Source organism: Aricia agestis, chromosome 1, assembly GCF_905147365.1.
Source record: "Aricia agestis chromosome 1, ilAriAges1.1, whole genome shotgun sequence".
NCBI lineage: Eukaryota > Metazoa > Arthropoda > Insecta > Lepidoptera > Lycaenidae > Aricia > Aricia agestis.
Window position 1 is genome coordinate 1,863,339 of NC_056406.1, and position 21,676 is coordinate 1,885,014.

Below are 21,676 nucleotides of genomic sequence, written 5' to 3' on the forward strand. Positions count from 1 at the left end.
AAAAGGAATTATTCTATTGCAGATTCCTCCAAGGGAATTATGACTACCCGTTGCATAAAGCTATTATGGTCATAATGGCGTCATAATTTGGTGTCAAAATAGCGCCATCATTCCAGACTAACCCCAGGAGCGGCAGTTTAATGGCGCCACAGATCAAGACATACCTACTACATGGAGCTAAATACTTTTTTTACCAAGGGGTAATAAAATATGTTCCTCAGCAACTATCGTATAATTTTACAGCCACAGAAACACTAGTTCTAAGCTAAGCTATTAAATATAATATATTATTCTAAATACCATAGGCATTTTGCAAACAAAGAATTACAATTTGCAATAGAAAGTTTCCAGAAATAACGACAGTTTGAGAAACCTAGCAACTTGCTACTCAATTATTAATTAGATCATTTTATAAATTGATTAATTTATGTTTATTTATTTGGTTAATTGTTGCAAATCTTGTAACAGTAAATTTCATCATTATGGGACGAGTACTTATAACAAGTTTGCTGATTCGTGTTACGCATCTTGGATGATGATCGATGATGCTGTTGTAAAATTGGGGAGAAATTTTTTAAGAGGTTGTTTGTTTTTTCTTGTGGATATGTTTTCTACTTCTTAAGAGTGGGTTGCACCAGAGGCGTGGTTATAGTTACAGTTATGGTCAAAGTTATGGTTATAGTTAAGGCTAACTTTAACTTTAACCTTAACTTTGACCACAGAATTTGACAGATGACAGCTGGTCTGACAAGTCTTTAATGAACGTGGGCGGGGGCGCTGTTGGTAAAGGAGAACTGTCAAAAATTGCGTTTTTGTATGATGACAGCGTTAGGTAGTTCCTTTTTTCGCCATGTTCATTTAAAGCCTTGTCGAGCTCAAGGTTATCGTTAAATATGGCGTCCATTATTGACTTTAACCAAAGATTTGACATTTTGCATTGTAGTTAAAGTTATAGTTAAAGTTACAGTTAAATACTTCAGTAAGCTGGTGCAACCCGCCCTAAGTATTCGCAAAAAGTACTGAACTATCAACATTGGCATGGTGTTATAGATTATTTAGAATAATATAATATGGCTTATAATTAAGTGATCACCAGAAATAGTAACATTTCACAGACAAAGATAGTAAACGGTCACCAAAACACAGACCACTATTTTAATGTAAAATGATAACCAAAGATTTAACATCTTAAAACCAAAAATAGTAGATGATTACCAAAATAAGTAAATGATCTCCAACATTATACTAGCATTTTAAAGTAAAATGATCACCAAAATTAGTAAATGATCACCAACATTATACTAGCATTTTAATGTAAAATGATCACCAAAGATTTATTATCTCGCTATCCTATATTTTATGTAAAATGACTCCAAACTTATAGAACTACAACTCACTTAAACCAAAAGTAGTAAACGATCACCAACATTATACGTTAGCATTTTAATGTTAAATTATAACCAAATATATTTTTATTTAGCAAATATCCTAGAGAAGAAGACAGAGAGACGGACAGACAGACATCGAAGTCTTAGTAAAAGATTCCCGTTTGCAGGCGCGGTCGCAGCCTGAAATTTTGGGGGGGGGGTCACTCACTAGTCACTACGATACGATATTTATTTTTATCTGCGCCCTCGGACGGTTCTGGGTTGACAGCTGTCTAAGGTCGGACGCAGTGGTGGTTAGGGGATAGCCAGAAGTTTCCTTTTATTATTTGGCAAGATTTTGAGATTTTTCAATTGGACCATAGATTTTGGGGGGGGTCATGTCCCCTGTGACCCCCCCCTTCGGACCGCGCCTGCCCGTTTGTACCCTTTGGGTACGGAACCCTAAAAACGGGACTCTATTACTGAGACTTCGATGTCTACGTCCGTCTGTCTTTCTCTAGGTTCTATCTGGTATAGGTTATCTGGTATTCGGATAATATGGTCTAGATGACGTCCGAACTCCGTTGCGCCAAAATTCGTTTTATTCGCTTCACGCGGGAATCGTACATTTTTCTGGAATTAAAAGTAGGTATCCTACATGTCCTTGAACATAAACAGGCTATTTTTATTTAAAAAAAACTTAATTAATTGCTCATTAAATAAATTTTGCCGATTATTTGGGCTCACCCACCCCTCCTCGGACCTCGGCTGGCCTCAATTCAGGTCAATGGGTGACCCCTGGCCTTCACAATTTTAACAAATCACGCAAAAGCACTAGTTGCCAACTATCAAACTTTTTTACCAGAGTTCAATGAACTTTAAATGCATTAAACCATAAACCTATAATACGACAGTAAGTATATAAGTATTAAGTCTATGCATTAAACTCGGCGGCGTCCCTCTTTTTATCTCATTGACTTCTGACGTAAATTCCTGATAAAATGTAGACAAACTTTAGCTAACTTCAAGTCCCAACTTGTTAAGTCCTTGAATAGCCGGGGATCAGCTGCGTGAACTTGCGATGAATCACTGCTCGGTGTTGCCAGCCTTTAAAATAATTTACCCATATTGCTCAACATTACTTCAACCTTACTTTTGAATAAATATTTTTGATTTAAAAGGTCATTTAAATGGGTACTGGAGACATTTTTTGTCGAAATAGTATATACTTATCTATAGAACACGGAAGACAGAAATACAAAGTTGCGGGTTAGCAACTAGCACGGTAAAATATCAAGTTTAATGTTAAAGTACTATAATAAAATACATTTTAATTGGAGCCAAACTTTTACCTTGACAATAAAATTTAAAGTTTATTTTATAACGTACTGCAATTCTAAATTAAAAAAAATTAGAAGTTGGGCCCAGTCCCGCATTTACCCCAGAGTGCGGGTAATTTTTGGCCTGTCCACATTCTCACCCCGAGCCGTCTTCCCGTCCGCGCGCCTTCACAATACACAGTTACACAGTAGTCAGTACACACCGCACACCAGCTTCACTCGAGCATCAGCCATCCACGAGGCGGGCTGTGCGGCTGTGATACAAAATATTTAAATATTAATATTATTTAGTTTAATATAAACAAACAGACATGAGGGAAATAGTGCACCTGCAGGCGGGACAGTGCGGGAACCAGATTGGCGCTAAAGTAAGTGACAATTCCAAATTCAAATCTGACGGCCGGCTGCAAAGTTTTTGCAAGTTTCAAAACTTTTTTAGCTCAAAGTGTGTGTTTTAAATTTTTATATCAAGTACTTAATTAATTCTGATTTTTTGTCATAATTATTATTTACTTAATCATTTTTTTAAAAATTGGCTAATATGTGACATTTGAGATAATAAATACTGCGACCGTATGATTTTGATACGATGAGAATTTTTCTGTTAGGCCGGTTAAAAGTGGGGTGCGCTCTGTGTACTATTGTGATTTAAATTATGTTTTTGCTTTTCAAATGAATTCTCCAAATAGTATTTTGTTGTGTTTGAATATTTTATATTTTCTAAGTAAGTATAGTTTACAAGTTATTGACTACTACAGCATCATCTAAGCGAAACTAGACCGAATGTCTAGCATAGCAGCTTAAAAATAAGATCTAGTTTTATTACTTACTCATAAAACAATTATGGACTAATTAGATTTTTTGTGGCGGTAGAAATAAAATAAAAAAAATCGGCACGAAGGGTCCCGTACCATTATAGAGCAAAAATAGGCCAAAGATTGTGTTTTTTCTATGTAAGCCCCCCTGAAATTTGAATTTTATTTAAATATTATTATTTATTATTAAAGTACACATATAATTTTTATCTAAGGCCTTTGTGAAAATTTCAAGTGCCTACCTGTTGCCATTATTGATATCGAGCAAAAAAGGTAAAAAAATAACGTACTTTGTTGTATGGGAGCCCCCTTAAATATTCATATTATTTTATTTTTAGTATTTGTTGTAATAGTGACAACAGATATACACAATCTATAAAAATTTCAGAAGTCTAGCTATAGCGGTTCTTGAGATACAGCCTGGCGACACACAGACAGACAGACGGACAGACAACGAAGTCCGTAATAGGGTCCCGTTTTTACCCTTTGGGTACGGGACCCTAAAAAAGAGATAACTAATAAACACAAAAGCTGAGTTAAATTTCAAACAGCTAGGCCATATTCTCACCGCCTGTTACTTTATGAATAACTAGACGTTCCGCGCGGCTTCGCCCGCGTAAATTAGATATTTCACAGTAAAATTAGTCCACAAAAAAAGCCTATGATCCTTCACGTGGTCTACTTATTTGTTCCAAATAACAGAAAAAATGCTCTAGTAGTTCGTGAGATAAGCCCTTTCAAATAATTTCCCCCGTTTTTTCCACATTTCTTCGCTCCTATTAGTCTTAGCGTGATAAAATATAGCCTATAACCTTCCTCGGTAACTGGACTATCTAACACTGAAATATTTGTTTAAAATTGGACCAGTACGGTAGTTCCTGAGATTAGCGCGTTCAAATAAGCCCTTTCAAATAATTTCCCCCGTTTTTTCCACATTTTCCTCTATTTCTTCGCTCGTTTTAGTCGTATTAGTCTTAGCGTGATAAAATATAGCCTATAGCCTTCCTCGATAAATGGACTATGTAATACTGAAATAATTTTTCAAATCGGACCAGTAGTTCCTGAGATTAGCGCGTTCAAACAAACAAAAAAACTAACAAACTCTTCCGCTTTATAATATTAAAATAGTATAGATTATAATATTAGTATAGATAAACTATTGATTGTATGAATAACAATTTGTCTGCAGCAATAGCAAAGTATTCTGCTTTGACTGAATTTGCTTCATGAGTGAACACAGAACTGAATACTAATCAGATTTTATAGAAACATTGCCAAAATAATATATCACATTTATATATACTTAATACAAATGGAAATTGTATTAGTCACAAAATTGCATTAAAAGAAGAAAAATATATGTCAGTTAAAGTAGGTAATATTTACAGCAATAACGTTATACTTACTCAAAATGGGATTAAATGTTCAACCGAGGCTAAATCATACGAGTGAGGAAGTTTTAAAGAGTATAAGTCTCAAACATCAAAAGTAATAATTACAATACTCAGGTTTAAAAAAATAAAGAAATTCTAAAATGAAATAATGTGTAAAATTAATGGACTAAATTACTTTATTCCAAATTGTTCCACATTGAAAACCTAAATGATGATCATCATGAAATGTATGACCTAAATGCAGTACTTTCCTCTGAAAAATTGTCAGTCTTTAATGAAATCTAAAATTCGTTTCCCTCGTCGAGACGTCTGACCTCTCGTTGCGATTTTTTGTCTAATCTTTAATATCGACTTTCATTTGCCAGTGTAAGTGTAACGGGCGTGATTGTACGGTTATTTCTTTTTTATTGGAGCAAAGCAAATGATATGCTTTCTAACAACAGACTGGGGATTTTGGTCCATCTATATAGATTAATACGTTATAGATAGCATTTTTGCATTAAGTATTTTTGCGGCCAGTAATGCGTGTATTTAAGCAATCCATTTTTATGAAAATGGATATGGACATAATTTTTGTATATTATTTACTTTTCAAAAGAGTGATTAAACCTTTAAATGATTCGATACATTTTGTAGTTCACGAGTCACGATCACTTAAAAACATTAACCTTTTCATTGTTATCTCAGTAAGTTCAATGATTATTCGTAAAGCTTTAGAATGTTATGCCATTATCATTTGTGGACCGTTAACGCACTTTAACTTTTACCAAATACCAAATGGAACTCGAAGTACTGTTCAATAGTAAAAGTTATCTTAAAGTGCTAGTAACAAATGAGAAGAAGATAAGATAGAGTTACTAAAAGCAAATGAAAAACTACTTTAGCTCTTTTGTTTTGAAATGACATCAGATTTCGCTCTAAATATTTTCTTTATATCAATAAGTAGTCTATTTTTAATACAATGGATAGGCTCGTTGTTTGCTTTTGGAACTTAAAGAGAACATAACCGTTAGTAGCGACCGTTATAACTTTATCATTAGTGCGCACAAATAAATAATGAGTGCTGAATGAAATAATATTATATGTTCTTACTTATGTACATTGTAGATAAAATTTGGTTCGCAATTAATTATTCTAAGTAAAAGAGAACTTATTTAAAACGTCAGCGTTAATAGTATGGTATTAAAAATAATTGGCGAAAAATGGCGTTAAATGGTACATAATTAATATTTTCAAATGAGAGTTTCTCTCCAGTTAAAAAAAAAACACAGAAAGTTACAACATTTAAAGTAAGTATCAAAGACGTTAGGCTGACAATAAAATATGAATTTAGGAAAGTGCCATTGATGTCAATTTCATATGAATTTTTAAGTTTTCAAGACTAATTTCATCAAACGTGGTATTTTGATGATTGCAATTGCTATCATGATAAGCCATACGAGTGCTGACGACTCATTCTTTGTTGTTGATTGTTGAGCTTATCTGATGAATAAGCTACTTTTTCTTGTATTCATTGTGAATCATTTTCATTAGAAAGATGCGAAGTGTAAGGAGTTCTAGAAATTCATACGTGGGAGAGCCATGCTTCGGCACGAATGGGCCGGCTCGACCGGATAAATACCACGCTCTCACAGAAAACCGGCGTGAAACAGCGCTTGCGCTGTGTTTCGCCGAGTGAGTGAGTTTACCGGAGGCCCAATCCCCTACCCTATTCCCTTTCCTACCCTCCCCTATTCCCTTCCCTTCCCTACCCTCCCCTATTACCCTATTCCCTCTTAAAAGGCCGGCAACGCACATGCAGCTGTTCTGATGCTGCGAGTGTTCATGGGCGACGGAAGTTGCTTTCCATCAGGTGACCCGTTTGCTCGTTTGCCCCCTTATTTCATAAAAAAAAAAAAGATATACCATAATGAGTCTGAAAAATTTTATTTGCTATAATTTAGCTTGGAACAATCCAAGCCATTATTATTGTTATTATTGAACTCGGTCCATCGAAATTCCACTGTGACACTTGTGTCATGGAAATAAATAGTTTTCCTCAATCGTTTGCTAATTCAACGTGCTTCAACGTAGTGAAATATGCAAGAATAACATTCGAAATTCATATCAAACTAGCATGCAACCCGTCAAATTATTTTAGACGCATCATACGTTTAGTTTTTTGCATGTGCAATGTGCATGATTTCACATTTTAACGCATACCAAGGTTGTCACGTTCTTTAATTAAAAACAAAAATGGTCGTCGTGAATCACGCATGGAAGTCGGCAGCGGCGGCGCGGCGTGCACCGAATATGTCATTAGGGACATGGCAGCCATTGTGCCTTGGTTTGTGACGAATATCCTGCCGCCATTCGGTTTTTGACGTCTTTAATTAACAATTAAGCTGAAAAAGGAGCCAATTGTGAGTAATTCTCTTGTTATATGGTGTTGTAATGTGTCCTGCTCGAGTTTTTGACGTTTTTAGCTGCTTTTATGTTACTTATGGAAAAACAGCTGCTGATGTTTACGGTAAATGTAACATCTCTAAAAATAGAAGAATTTTTTGCGACGTGATGTGACGACACTTAAATGTTGTACTTACTTCCTCTTTTTAAAGCCACTTTGATACTTGAATTTATCCTTGCCCTGAATGTGGTGTTTCTTGGTACTCTTGCTAAATGGTAGTTACTTAGGTTTTAAGTCTTGTAACTTAAACAAGATCACGTGGGAGAGCCATGCTTCGGCACGAATGGGCCGGCTCGACCGAAGAAATACCACGTTCTCACAGAAAACCGGCGTGAAACAGCGCTTGCGCTGTGTTTCGCCGAGTGAGTGAGTTTACCGGAGGCCCAATCCCCCTCTACCCTATTCCCTTCCCTATCCGCCCCTATTTCCTTCCCTTCGCTACCCTCCCCTATTACCCTATTTTCCCTCTTAAAAGGCCGGCAACGCACCTGCAGCTCTTCTGATGCTGCGAGTGTCCGTGGGCGACGGAAGTTGCTTTCCATCAGGTGACCCGTTTGCTCGTTTGCACCCTTATTTCATAAAAAAAAACCTGGTCGTGAATCCTGATCAGTCGTGAATCGTGATGTAGATGATGCCATTATAATATTTTTTAATGAAACATCAGAAACGATTAAAGCAGCATCAAATATTTACTACTTAAATAAATCTAAGAATAGACGATTAGAAGATTTTGCGTAAATTACAATGTAGTTACCTACCTGAGATGCATCAAAATGTGACGAGTACACAAATGAAACAAAAACAGGATAATAAAATCTAGAAACAGAAAACTACAGAAATTGGTACTTACTACTTAGATAAGTCTTTATATCTAGGTTCTGGACCAAATAACAAAACTATTTCTTCCTCAACAAATATGGTACTATCAGCTATCAGAATATACTTTAGTTGGCTGCATCACTGCTAAAGTTTTCTGAAGAAAATAAAAAGGTCGTGCACCTTTCTGCTTGTCCTTATAAGCTTGGTAAACGTGAGCATTCTACCATACTAATCTTATAGCCGAATTAAATGAATCAGCTACAGTATTTCAGCGATGAATCATCGTTACTAAAATTCAAGTCGTTAGTTTTTCGGGTTTAACCGCAGTTACAGTTTATAACCGATCACAAAATTTTGCTTAGGTATGGATTTCTTATAATTTGATTTCAATGTGCAATGTGCTTGTAGTCCTTACTTATTCTTATCATAATCATTCGTAATTTAAATAAAATATTAATGAAATATTGCCTCGTAAATTACATTAAGTTATAACTTATAACTATGTAGATTGTAGATTCTACTGCAAATTCTGTTCAAGCTTCTTTCGATATTCTGAAGCAAATATAGACAAATCGTTAAGAGATTTCTTTAGTGCTTGCTTAGAATACTGCATCGTACCTCTACATTATTTGTCTGCAAACTGACAGGTCGTCGAACTCGTCTGGCAGTTTTTTGTTTGTTCAAATTGCACTTTTCCTCTAGCGGTTTTGTCGGCAACCGCAGCCGTGGGTCGTCCTGTTTTACTGCGACTTCACTGGCCCATATTGTTTTCGCCATTTTAATTAAATTTTTAACAAAATACCTTTGTTAAATGGTCCGTTAAAACGTGGTTCACGACAATCGACATGTCACATAGGGTTACTGCATTGGTGAAACGTGGCCTGGAGATTTGAATATTTGGCCTTGATATTATTCCTATTTTATTTAAATTTAAACTTCTGTTGGATCAAGAGAAGGGTGTAAACGTGTTTGTTTATTATTTATTGTTTTATAAATAATTATTTTTAATTAAAATAGAGATGAGGGTTGGACTTGGAGCGTGTGTTTGTTCATAATTAAAAGTACATACTTAATTATTTTCAATTAAATTCGGTTACTAGGGTCGTGTTGTGACTTGTGTGCGTCGTATCTAGAGTAGCCTGTGATTTTTGGCCTGTAAATGATCTCATAGTCCTCATACCCGTTCACATTTTACCAGCTAATGTCAGCATAAAGGAAAAATTAATTGAGGAAGTTGGTAATTTAGTGTTTTAGCTCGCGAGATGAATTATAAGTATAACGGTGTCAAGTCGGATATAGGTATCATTGCCATTTCGTAGCACTGGTCAACTTACCCATTTCTAGAATTAGTACCGTACTAGACTTATAGTTGCATAACGATGATAACATACATTTTTTCAACATTTTTCTTAATCTCTGCAAAGTCTGTTTTTTTTCACGATTACTCAATATCAAAATAGTTATATTGTCATAAGAACTCTTTTTGAGCCTAGCCTTTACAGTTTACACCTTCAATACACTTCAATCCCACTTTTATCCAGTTTAAACACAGTTTAAAACACGTCGGTCCTACTTTTACCCCTCGTACTCTAGGGTTGATTCGGGCCGCAACGCGACGCGTAAATGCATTTCTAAATTTATATGAATTTGACAGATTCGCAAGACGTCTCACGCAATTGAAATCTGTCAAATCAAACAAAATGCCGCGCCGCGCCTCGCCTCGCCTCGCCTCGTCGCGTTGCACGGTCTGAATTGACCCTTACACCACTTTTTAACAAAGATCCCAGGAATTAGGATTCAGGATACATAATATCCGGGAACTCCATCTTTAACATCTCGTAAACCATGAACTTATTTTTAACCGGGTGTGGATGGAACGAGGCAAATGTAAACAGTTTTAGATATTATGAAGGGCCGAGTATTTTTAACTGCTTCCTACTCAACTAAATTAAAGGAAACTTGAAAAGCGATTAATAATGAGTTTAAGATTAATTCTTGTTGTTATAACTAATATCCTCGTGGTAGACTAAAATCAGAGTAAGTAGACAGAATGATAGAGTATACCGACTTAGAACTGATGTTGAAATTTTTAAATTTGACGTATTATGACGAAAATCGTCGCTAGGGTTGTTAAGAGGATACCACAGCGGCTAGAGAAATGAAAAAAAAGTACGTGTAATATCTATAGCTGTCTCCCTTACCTCAAGCCTATACCGCAGAACGCGATAGAGACAACTGCAGAAAATCCAGAAAATCAACGATTCGTTGTCCCCTGATTCCTTCTCCAAAACTTAACCGATTTAAGTACTTTTTTCATTAAAGATTAAAAAAAGGCTTGAGCTGTGTTCCTATGTTTTGCTTTTTTTGTATAATCTATCCAAATCTGTTTTCTGGACGTTTGAACACAGTGGAAAATCTGGCCATTTTTTTGGGTTTTTGAACGTTCATATCTTATTTATTAATTAAATTATGAAAAAAAAGAAAACATAGGGACATTGTATTAGTGGCCGTAGATATTCAGGAAAAAAATTATAACTCTACTAGCATTATCCAGGGAGGAAACAGGGGACAACGTTTGTATGGAAAAAATGGCGGTGTGGAATCCTCTTAACTTGTTACCTACGAATTTAAAACTATGACATATTCGCTGGACGTGTTCCTCTTTGGTCGTATTGTTGTTTGTGTTTTGGCAAATGCGATTAAAATTGTCGGAATCCAATTTTGAAATATTTATTCTAAATATTTAAAAATAAATTACTTATATCAGCCAGCGCGAGGGACAATCCATTCATAATCCTAGTGAAACCCGACGAATTTGACAGATATTGAAACCTGTCCGTCTCTTTGCAGTCGAAGTACTGGTAGTTATGTCTATTGTGCTAAAATTGTCTACGACCGCGACACATGACGCCCGCAAGTCGCTACTCCTTTGCGTCAAAATTTGTTTATAGCGCGGGATCCGTAAATTTTTCCGGGGTAAAAAGTATCCTCTGCCTTTTCCCGGGACTCAGAGTATCTCCATACCGAATTTATAGTTTGGGCGTGACGAGGTAACAGACAGACACACTTTAGCATTTGTAATATTAATAATAATTAATAATATGGATAATAAAATAACCCCCAGCCCCACGTTTTTTCGAAAGTCTGTATGTGTGGGGGATCGAAGAAGTAAAGAAGTAAACATGTTATTGAGTACGTAGTACGTACGTACTTGACGTCAATCAGTCTAGGAGCTAACTGGGGACCACACTCGAAATATATTTTGTTTACTATGGTAGGGTTTCCATTTTTCTCACTTTCGTTCAAAACATACCTAGGGTAAATTTAGAACTTAGACGAAAAATAACTGTAATACTTCAGTTACACTGGTCTAAGATTTATACAGCTTCTTCTGTCTCCAGCGTTGCATTTTAATACGAATGCACTTAAATATGGCAACTCTGTGGGAGACTCCGAAAATAATGCACTCGGATGTCGACGTCCAAACCGTAATGCAATAAGAAAAAACAAAGACGTTCTATTTTCAAATTGCAGCGCCAACGGAGCCGTCATGGCCGACGAAAAAGGAAAACTTCCTTTGGTTTATAAAAATATATATCGCTTTGGAACCAATGCATTTGATGTCCTTCAGAAAAACCACTGGATGTGGAACGATTCCTTATTGTTTTAATCGTTTTAGCAATTTTTAACTTTCAAGTAAAACGTATTCAATAATCTGCTGCAGATACTGATGAAACGGGTACTTAGACTAGATACTTAAAGAATCAGGATCTATTGGATGCCGTAATACGCCTCAAGTCTCAACAACAACTGACTCACGAGAGGGGAAATCAAATTAACTTCCTATTTCTAGGGCGCCAATGTGTCTAAGCAATTGCCTATATCACATATTCCAACTTCCAAGACCCTTTGTTTAAACTTATTATACAAAGTAAGTAAGTATAATAAGTTATGGTTTAAACAAAATAGCTCCTTCTGACTTTGACTTAGACCCAATTTCACCAACGACTATTAAAGTTAATGCTCGAAAGTCGAACTAGTATCACGTTACCTCTTTTGCTTTTCATATGAATGAAATAGCAGACACAACATTTTAACAAGCGGTTAAGACTAACAGACGTTGGTGAAATTGGGCCTTAGCCTTAGGCACTGCCAGAGTTTTTTTTTTTATGAAATAAGGGGGCAAACGAGCAAGCGGGTCACCTGATGGAAAGCAACTTCCGTCGCCCATGGACACTCGCAGCATCAGAAGAGCTGCATTTGCGTTGCCGGCCTTTTAAGGGGTAATAGGGGAGGGTAGGGAAGGGAATAGGGGAGGGTACGGAAGGGAATAGGGGAGGGAACGGAAGGAAATAGGGGAGGGTAGGGAAGGGAAAAGGGAAGGGATTGGGCCTCCGGTAAACTCACTCACTCGGCGAAACACAGCGGAAGCGCTGTTTCACGCCGGTTTTCTGTGAGGACGTGGTATTTCTCCGGTCGAGCCGGCCCATTCGTGTCGAAGCATGGCTCTCCCACGTCAAAAGAGTAGACAGAATTATAGATTTTGCCGACTTAGAACTGATGTTGAAATTTTTAAATTTGACGTATTATGACGAAAATCGTTGCTAGGGTTGTTAAGAGGATTCCACACCGCCATTTTTTCCATACAAACGTTGTCCCCTGTTTCCTCCCTGGATAATGCTAGTAGAGTTATAATTTTTTTCCTGAATATCTACGGCCACTAATACAATGTCCCTATGTTTTCTTTTTTTTCATTATTTAATTATTAAATAAGATATGAACGTTCAAAAACCCAAAAAAATGGCCAGATTTTCCACTGTGTTCAAACGTTCAGAAAACAGATTTGGATAGATTATACAAAAAAAGCAAAACATAGGAACACAGCTCCAGCCTTTTTTTAATATTTAATGAAAAAATTACTTAAATCGGTTAAGTTTTGGAGAAGGAATCAGGGGACAACGAATCGTTGATTTTCTGGATTTTCTGCAGTTGTCTCTATCGCGTTCTGCGGTATAGGCTTGAGGTAAGGGAGACAGCTATAGATATTACACGTACTTTTTTTTCATTTCTCTAGCCGCTGTGGTATCCTCTTAACGTCTTGTTACCTACGAATTGAAAACTATGAAATATTCGCTGGACGTGTTCCTCTTTGGTCGTATTGTTGTTTGTGTTTTGGCACATGCGATTAAAATTGTCAGAATCCAATTTTGAAATCTTTATTTTAAATATTTAAAAATAAATTATATCAGCCAGCGCGAGGCACATTCCGTTCATAATCCTAGTGAAACCCGACGAATTTGACAGATATTGAAACCTGTCCGTTTCTTTGCAGTCGAACTACTGGTAGTTGTCTATTGTGGCACTGCAGCCGGTCCGGTCGTAAAAAGGCAAAAGTATTTTTGTAGGAGACCAAAACGGCACAAAATCCTATCGAATTTTCTAAAGATAATATTACTATGCAAGTTCTGAAAGGCGTGTGTGTGAAACAGTGGGCTTCAGAATGAGCGCACATAGCACCTTCCTCCGAAAGATCTTCCTTCCAAGATTCCAACCATATATATACCCAGTTGCCATGCCATATTCTCTGGCAGGATCTTCTAAGTCAGTTTCATTCTTTGCTAATGACGGGTTGATTCAGACCGCATCGCGACGCGTCGCGCTCATTCTGAAGCCCACTGTTTCACACACACGCCTTTCAGAACTGCATTTCTAAATTTGTATGGATTTGACAGATTTGCAAGGCGTCTCACGCAATTGAAATCTGTCAAATCCATACAAAATGCCGCGCCGCGCCTCGCCTCGTTGCGTTGCGGTCTGAATTGACCCTTATGCACCACTGTCATAGAAGTAATTGTACGAACGATAGGGGAAATCGATTTAAAAATGTCATTCGTCTGTGGAGACACCGTGGCGCCGGCCGGAGCCGCCAGGCCGTAATTAGGGAAGCCCAGAGGTCACCCCCATACCCGGAACACGATCGATACTTACAGACAGACAGCCCACAGGACTATTAATTGAACTTTTTCCAGCTACACGTCACGTACACACGACACAACCTACTAAATATGTAGAATGTTATAAACTAGATGACGCCCGCAACTCCGTTGTACTTACATTAAAAATCTAATTAAGTATTTGTTTAATTAAGTAGGTATACCGAAAAATGACTAAGTAGATAAACCCATTTTGGATTTTGGATGATTCACGTCTACATGCAAAACAACCTCCAAAAATATTACGTTACGCAAACTGCAAACTTAAAAATAAAATCGTTCTTCTATTTACCATTTAGGATAATTAGTGTTTCACCACTAAGATGAAGGCACTTTATCAGAAAGTCTTTCTGATAAAGTGCCGAATAGGCTATTCACAACTTTTTTGACAGATTCTCCATACTTCATCTGTCAAGTTAAGTGGTGGATAGCCAATTCGGCACTTATCAGGAAGTGGTGAAACAGGCCCTTAAAATTATTAATAGTATAAGGTCTACCAGAATCTGATGGCAATTTTTGACAGTGCCAGATTTTCAGAAAATATCCTTGGTCATTGGATAAATTTTTATATTTGCAGAATCAGCTGATATAGGAAAAATAAAGGATAAAAATGTTTTATTCCAATTACCCCGGTACTGCTAGAGTCACTGACAGTACTACGGTAGAGTCAATTTATTTTCTCACTTTTTGCCATCAAATTCTGGTAGACCTATATTTATGTATATGACTCAACATAACTTTAAATACTATTATTGTTACTTTCTTGAAAATAAAAAATCCATAAATACTTAATTAACGCAAGCTAATTCTTCCTGCATCAGTTAACAGAAATTTAAAGAAATGGACATTCGATTTTAAATGATTCGTCACTTGAATCAGAATTGATTCAATTGGAGTTAAGTTGTTGAATGGGCCAGTCCAGACATCACTAGTCTTCAATCTGAGGTCTTCGAACTCCAATTATAATGAGAAGATTGGTCCAATAGGGATTAACTGGCTCAGATTGTTACAACCGTGTGTAACTTACGGTTCTTTTATAAATTGATGGGTACCAATACCTGTGAAACCTGTAATTATTTGCTATTATCTTTTTTGCCGCTTGCCAATTAGGTTTTAGATGTTACCTAGTCAGACTTTTGGAGTTTGGAAATAGAAAAGAAGCAGGAACATCTTTCGTACCTACAGTTCTTGCTTCTTGGCTGGTTATTATTTAACGCCAATACTGTTTCATCGGAAGAATAAAAAAGTATAACAGGAAGTGACAGCTGGGTCCTTTCATAACGGTGCAGTGGCGGGAAACACGTCATAATGCCTACTTGATACCTATTAATACTTGATATACTTGATATTTTGATATTATCCTTCATCAGGCCTCTAAAGACTAAATAGTAAATAGGCATTTACATGGCTACTTTTTCTGGTATGGAACATGAAAGTATTACCTTAAATCCAAAGGGAATCCATAAAAAAATGGGAAACCCTTCTCTACACCCCGTTACGTTCTCTACAATACGTTTTTGATTTTAGTTTGCCTACGTTAACCGATTTGAATTTAGATAAGTAGATAAAATAAGCGGTCAAGAATACGAGATTAAAAACTATGACACAAACAGCGGTTGTTGACCCTTTATTTACAAAGATCTAATCGATCTATTAATACGATTCTACCTATGCCTATAAATTTTAAATAATAACTATAGTTATAATATAGCAGTTCACACGCGAGGGTTCAAACAGCTCATAACGCTTATCGCCAGATTTTATCAAATTTGAATAAGTACTTACTACTTAAGTTTATGACTCACAAAATTACTATAAGTAATTAAGTACAAAATATTACTTTGCTTGTTAAAATAAGCGAGTTGCGAAAAAATCTAAGTAGACTATAATTTCGCTTCTTCAAGTCTGATCAATTTCGGAATTTGAGAATCGGACCGAGCATTAATTAAACGCTAACTTGAAAGTTATAGCATAAACAGTTAATAGAAAGGAATATTTGTGGATATCTATGTAGTATGTACTCTGCACTCTGCAGATTGTACTATGCGCTATTTTAACCAAAATACCTATATCCCTTGAAATAAGTAATCCAATAAGTAATATCATAATATTTTCTTTCTTGCGCGTAATAATAAGTAAAGGAGTGCTCTCTCAAAGCCTCAAATCACAGACTACTAAATAGTAGCCTACTATGTACCTATTATGTAAGTAACTCAAGTCGTGAGTTTGGGAGAGTTTGAACTTTGAGTCACAACTCACAACTCACAAGCGCAACCGATTCAAATATTATGCTCTATTGATCTCAGATTATAAATCGTAACTTAAGATCTTGGGCTAATACCATAAAGTTAATAAGTATACCTAACGGAATAGAGCAACAATCTCGAGCTGTCAAACGTAACCAAAATTGGTTTTCATCTGTGTGAAAAATATGTGTACCGTGTATACACTTACACAAGCATGATTGAACATGAATTCTATGAGATTAAATTGTCAACGTGCGGCACGTGCCGACTGGACGTCAAAAAAAGAGTGCTGCTGTCATGTATTACACTCTCTTTTTACCACGCAGTGTTACTGATAGTGACATCTCTCTTGCTCAGGCCCTTGTTTCTCTCTTCCGCTAGGTATATTAACGCTAGGCTAATACATATTTACCAACGAGTATCCCACCCAATTAACCAGCGTGGTATTGTTCCAGTTCTGGGAGATAATATCTGAGGAGCACGGCATCGACCCCAACGGCGTGTACTGCGGTACCAGCGACCTCCAGCTCGAGCGGATCTCCGTCTACTACAATGAGGCCTCTGGTGAGTTGCTGATGGTGATATCTGCAGTTGTAGCCAGGGCATCTAGATATTGAGCTGCGTCGAATGGCTAACTTGGCTAGGTTCGAAGATACGATTAAGTCCATTTTGCTGGCCGGGCCCTGATTTTTGCCGCTCTAGGCAAATCCCCCCTTAGATCGGGCCCGGTTGTTGTAGCATCTTTTGTCCAGTAAGTCTATTGACTAGGTGTAACAACTGCGAAGTAGGAAAAGTGTGACCCTAGTGACTAGTCCATACGTTTTTAAAATCAAAGAGGGCAAATGGCAATATTGGAGATTGTCAGGAAGTGGTCAGGAATACGACTTGAAAATTTTGCAAATCATTTGGGAGTTTTGCCAAACATGAGTGTTGCAACGAGAGTCGAGACCGCATCGAAACAACAGCGAAGCTGTATGAATGTTGAATTGAAATAGTAAACGGGGATCGGGTGTAGCCTGTTATAGGACTTTAATCCAGGTTCAAAAGTTATTCATTAGTAGTTAGTAGGTACGATTTCACAAAAGTCCACATCATCCTCATCATTGGCCTTTACGTCTGTGTCAGACGATTTACGGCGTATTGGTCTGTGTTACAGCTCTTTTCATGGCTGTGCAAGCCGATCAACAGTCCACACGAGTCACGACGTTGCCAGTTGTGGTTAGAATTACTGTGGGGGTCTGATAATGATACAGCACAGTAATGAGCTAGCAACTGCGTTTGCGCAGCCAGCGGAACGAGCAAGAACCCATACGCTGCCGTTTATGAAACGATTAGCAACAGACGTAATACACATCATTCATGTGTCAAATCTATCATCGAAAAGTAATATGCCGTTTGCTTCATGCCTCCCAGATATCCAGACATAGATACCTATAGGGTCCCAACTCCTACAAAAAAAATTGCCCGAGCTAAAATTTAAAGCTCAGAGTTCAGGCTATTATAAGTTAAATGTACCTACATAATATTACAAGGCTGGTTTTCAATACCTACAATGAAAGTCCGTGGAAATTAGAAACCTACTACCTGTATCTAGTTACTGCCCATGCTAATAACACAAATTGGTAACAAATTACAATCAATAAACTAGAAGTGTAGCATGGTGCGACCACTTGCACCGCGAGCCGTAACACTTAGATAACATTACAAAATAGTCCATTACCATCGTTACCTAAATGTAATTACCGTGTGTAATCATGAAGCTCTCCGGGTGAAGCAGGCGCCAAACTGGTGCAATTAACGACTAGGTCAATGACCACTGAATCATGATGGTGTCTGGCTTTGGCTAGGCTGAGGGGGAGGGGGGATAGGATTGTTCTTTTAATGGGCATACGCGTCAATTGTTTCAGTTGAAAATGGTAAATTATTTTATTGTGAGACTAATTGCTTTTTATAGACGTAAATGGTAGCGTAAATGCCAACAAATTTAACACGTTATGTTTAATTTCTGCTGGTTATTGATATTAAATCATTTTCATGATTGAATATTGATCTAAGATTATTATTCGGATCTTATTTGGATTAAGTAGTGTTATTCTGTTAATTTTCAAAGCAACTCGACAAAAACAGTATAATACTTCCTGACAAATCCCCATTATGGTTTTCGACCAAACGACCAATAAATCCCAATTTTACTGAAAGCGTAGGCGTTAATAAGGATCTTTGGCCACAAGTGGTCGTTATCTTGTAATTAGAGTTCACAAGACACGCACTGTGAGCTGAGTGAAAAATGTTGACCCCTGCGCACATGTGGTGAAGGTCAAACGGCTGACGATATAATCCCCAATTCCATAATTTGTTCTCCACATGGCCACATGGCATCAAACATCTCTCGCTGTCACTTTTTATGTGTCTGAAACCAAATGTGAAATAACGTTGTATGTACCTAACTTGTATACCTATTATCAAGAGTCAGCCCTAAAGATTCGTTTAAATGTTTCTGGGTGGAGTGCGGATTCAATTCCGATTCCTTGGAGCCCGTGCTAGAGTATAGTTAGTTGGACTGTTAGGATTTAGAAAATACCCAAATTACAAAATTGCGTCTTCGAATATTAGATTGATTTATGAATGGTTTATGGTACCTACTTTTCATACGTCGATTGTTTCCACCTCAACCTACTGACAAAATGTCGTTATTCCAGTTGCGACGGCGGAGAACGGCGGCAAGTACGTGCCCCGCGCCATCCTGCTCGACCTGGAGCCCGGCACCATGGACGCCGTGCGCTCCGGCGTCTACGGCCAGCTGTTCCGCCCCGACAACTTCGTGTTCGGCCAGTCCGGCGCCGGCAACAACTGGGCCAAGGGCCACTACACCGAGGGCGCCGAGCTCGTGGACGCCGTGCTAGACGTCGTGCGCAAGGAGTGCGAGAACTGCGACTGCCTGCAGGGCTTCCAGCTCACGCACTCGCTCGGCGGCGGCACCGGCTCCGGGATGGGCACACTGCTCATCTCCAAGATCCGCGAGGAGTACCCCGACCGGATCATGAACACGTACTCGGTCGTGCCCTCGCCCAAGGTGTCCGACACGGTCGTCGAGCCCTACAACGCGGTGCTCTCCATCCACCAGCTCGTCGAGAACACGGACGAGACCTACTGCATAGACAACGAGGCCCTCTACGACATCTGCTACCGAACGCTCAAGGTGCCCAACCCCACATACGGCGACCTCAACCACCTCGTGTCGCTCACCATGTCCGGAGTCACCACCTGCCTCAGGTTCCCCGGTCAGCTGAACGCGGATCTCCGCAAATTGGCCGTCAACATGGTTCCCTTCCCCCGTCTCCACTTCTTCATGCCCGGCTTCGCACCCCTCACCTCCCGCGGCAGCCAGCAGTACCGCGCCCTGACCGTGCCCGAGCTGACCCAACAGATGTTCGACGCCAAAAACATGATGGCCGCCTGCGACCCCCGCCACGGCCGCTACCTCACAGTCGCCGCCATTTTCCGCGGTCGCATGTCCATGAAGGAGGTCGACGAGCAGATGCTGTCGATCCAGAACAAGAACAGCAGCTTCTTTGTCGAGTGGATCCCCAACAACGTGAAGACGGCCGTGTGCGACATCCCACCGAAGGGGCTGAAGATGTCGTCGACGTTCATCGGCAACACGACGGCCATCCAGGAGCTGTTCAAGCGCATCTCGGAGCAGTTCACCGCCATGTTCAGACGCAAGGCTTTCCTGCATTGGTACACCGGCGAGGGCATGGACGAGATGGAGTTCAACGAGGCGGAGAGCAACGTGAACGACCTGGTGTCGGAGTACCAGCAGTACCAGGACGCCACCGCCGAGGACGACACGGAGTTCGACCAGGAGGACATGGAGGAGCTGGGCGCGGACGAGCAGCACGACTGAGGGGGGCGGGGGCTGCGCGGTGCGCCACCACGTCGCTGATATACATCCCCCGACCCCGGCCGCGGGGTCGGACATCTCAGCGTCAGCGCGGGGTGGCGCAACGTATTTACGATCTAGACAGTAAGGGAGTGTATGTTTTAACCAAAGTGTCCTTGTGAGAGCGCGCTGGGGGCCGTCCGGCGGCGGACGGGGCCCCGAGCGGTATATATTTATGAAATTTTAACTGAAGTGCATTTTTATTTTAAGTTATATGCTTTTATATAATAATTTATAAATAAAAATAAATGTTTTAAAATGCTATTGTTTTCTTTGGATTGCGAGGTCATTATGGACATCACATAACAAAAGTTTTCCTGTGACCTGTGATTCAGAAGACCAGGACAAGGATGAAAGACTATAATGTCATGTTAGGCATTTATTATTAAAATTATTTTCATAACATTTCATAGTAATCTATAATATTACACTTGAACAAAATCTAAATACAAAAATATATATTATACATGTTTGAAAATAAAAAAATGCAATTGCAAAACGTTATTTTTTTGGCTAAAAACATAGCCTTTGCTTCTGGGAATCTGCAATTTTACCCAGATTGCTTCAAATATAGTCAAGGAAGCACCTCTTTTGACAGGCACTGTTTAAAGGCAACTCTGTAAAGAAATGCATGAACCGATTTTATTTATAATAATTAATCTGCAATTGCAAGTACAAATATAGTACAAAATCATAAGTAACCTCAAGACATACAATGGCACTAAATAATGAGTACGTATCCCAGATTATTAATGATAATACTAGAGCTAAAAATATTGCGTAGGTAGCTAAGTAGCAGCACTTGTGTAGAGAGACCTACATAATATTATGTAGTTACTAGTTATTTTATTCTTGAGTTCCCAAAAATAATACGCAGCAAAATATACACAATGAACAATGCTTGCAAATGCACTGGGAGTTACATAATATTAAAAACAAAAGGATTTATGATTTATACAAAAGTTTCACTGTATTTTCTACTACTTAGGGCGAAGCTACAATGTTCCGTTGCATTGCGTCTTCGAATAACGTATGTTGCATTATATGCAGTATACCACATCAACGTTGCGACGACACGAGAAGGTGACAACTGATAAACGCAGCGCGTTATCAGCTTCCCACTTTATTTCCTGTCCGTCGTTCCGACGCATCTATGTGGCACATGATAAAATAGTAATGTAAAAACTCAAACGTCGGAGCATCAAGCTGCGACAACACTTCGCATCGAAACAGAGTAATGTAACCTACACACCAGTTTATTATAACTCGAGTATTATCGTTAGTTCACTAAATAAATGCACATAAATTCTCAA

General features: G+C 38.4%; 1 protein-coding gene across 2 annotated transcripts; it reads left to right on the forward strand.

Moving 5' to 3' along the window:
• The first annotated feature begins 2,890 nt into the window (after positions 1-2,890).
• LOC121733753 (tubulin beta chain-like) lies at positions 2,891-20,464 on the forward strand. Of its 2 annotated transcripts, none has more exons than XM_042124105.1 (3): positions 2,891-3,075; positions 16,876-16,984; positions 19,120-20,464. In XM_042124105.1, exons 1-3 carry the CDS (start codon positions 3,019-3,021, stop codon positions 20,325-20,327), a joined length of 1,374 nt encoding a protein of 457 aa, XP_041980039.1. In that variant the 5' UTR covers positions 2,891-3,018; the 3' UTR covers positions 20,328-20,464. The 2 variants fall into 2 exon arrangements, with proteins under 2 accessions (XP_041980039.1, XP_041980047.1); XM_042124113.1 differs by lacking the exon at positions 2,891-3,075 and adding an exon at positions 7,192-7,318.
• The last annotated feature ends 1,212 nt before the right edge of the window (positions 20,465-21,676 follow it).

What these genes read in the sequence shown, in the direction of transcription:
- LOC121733753 (XM_042124105.1), top strand. Translation starts at nt 3,019, where the DNA reads ATGAGGGAAATAGTGCACCTGCAGGCGGGACAGTGCGGGAACCAGATT. An exon ending in GGAACCAGATTGGCGCTAAA is followed by an intron (nt 3,076 to 16,875) that starts GTAAGTGACAAT and finishes GTATTGTTCCAG; the next exon opens with TTCTGGGAGATAATATCTGA. An exon ending in CTACTACAATGAGGCCTCTG is followed by an intron (nt 16,985 to 19,119) that starts GTGAGTTGCTGA and finishes TCGTTATTCCAG; the next exon opens with TTGCGACGGCGGAGAACGGC.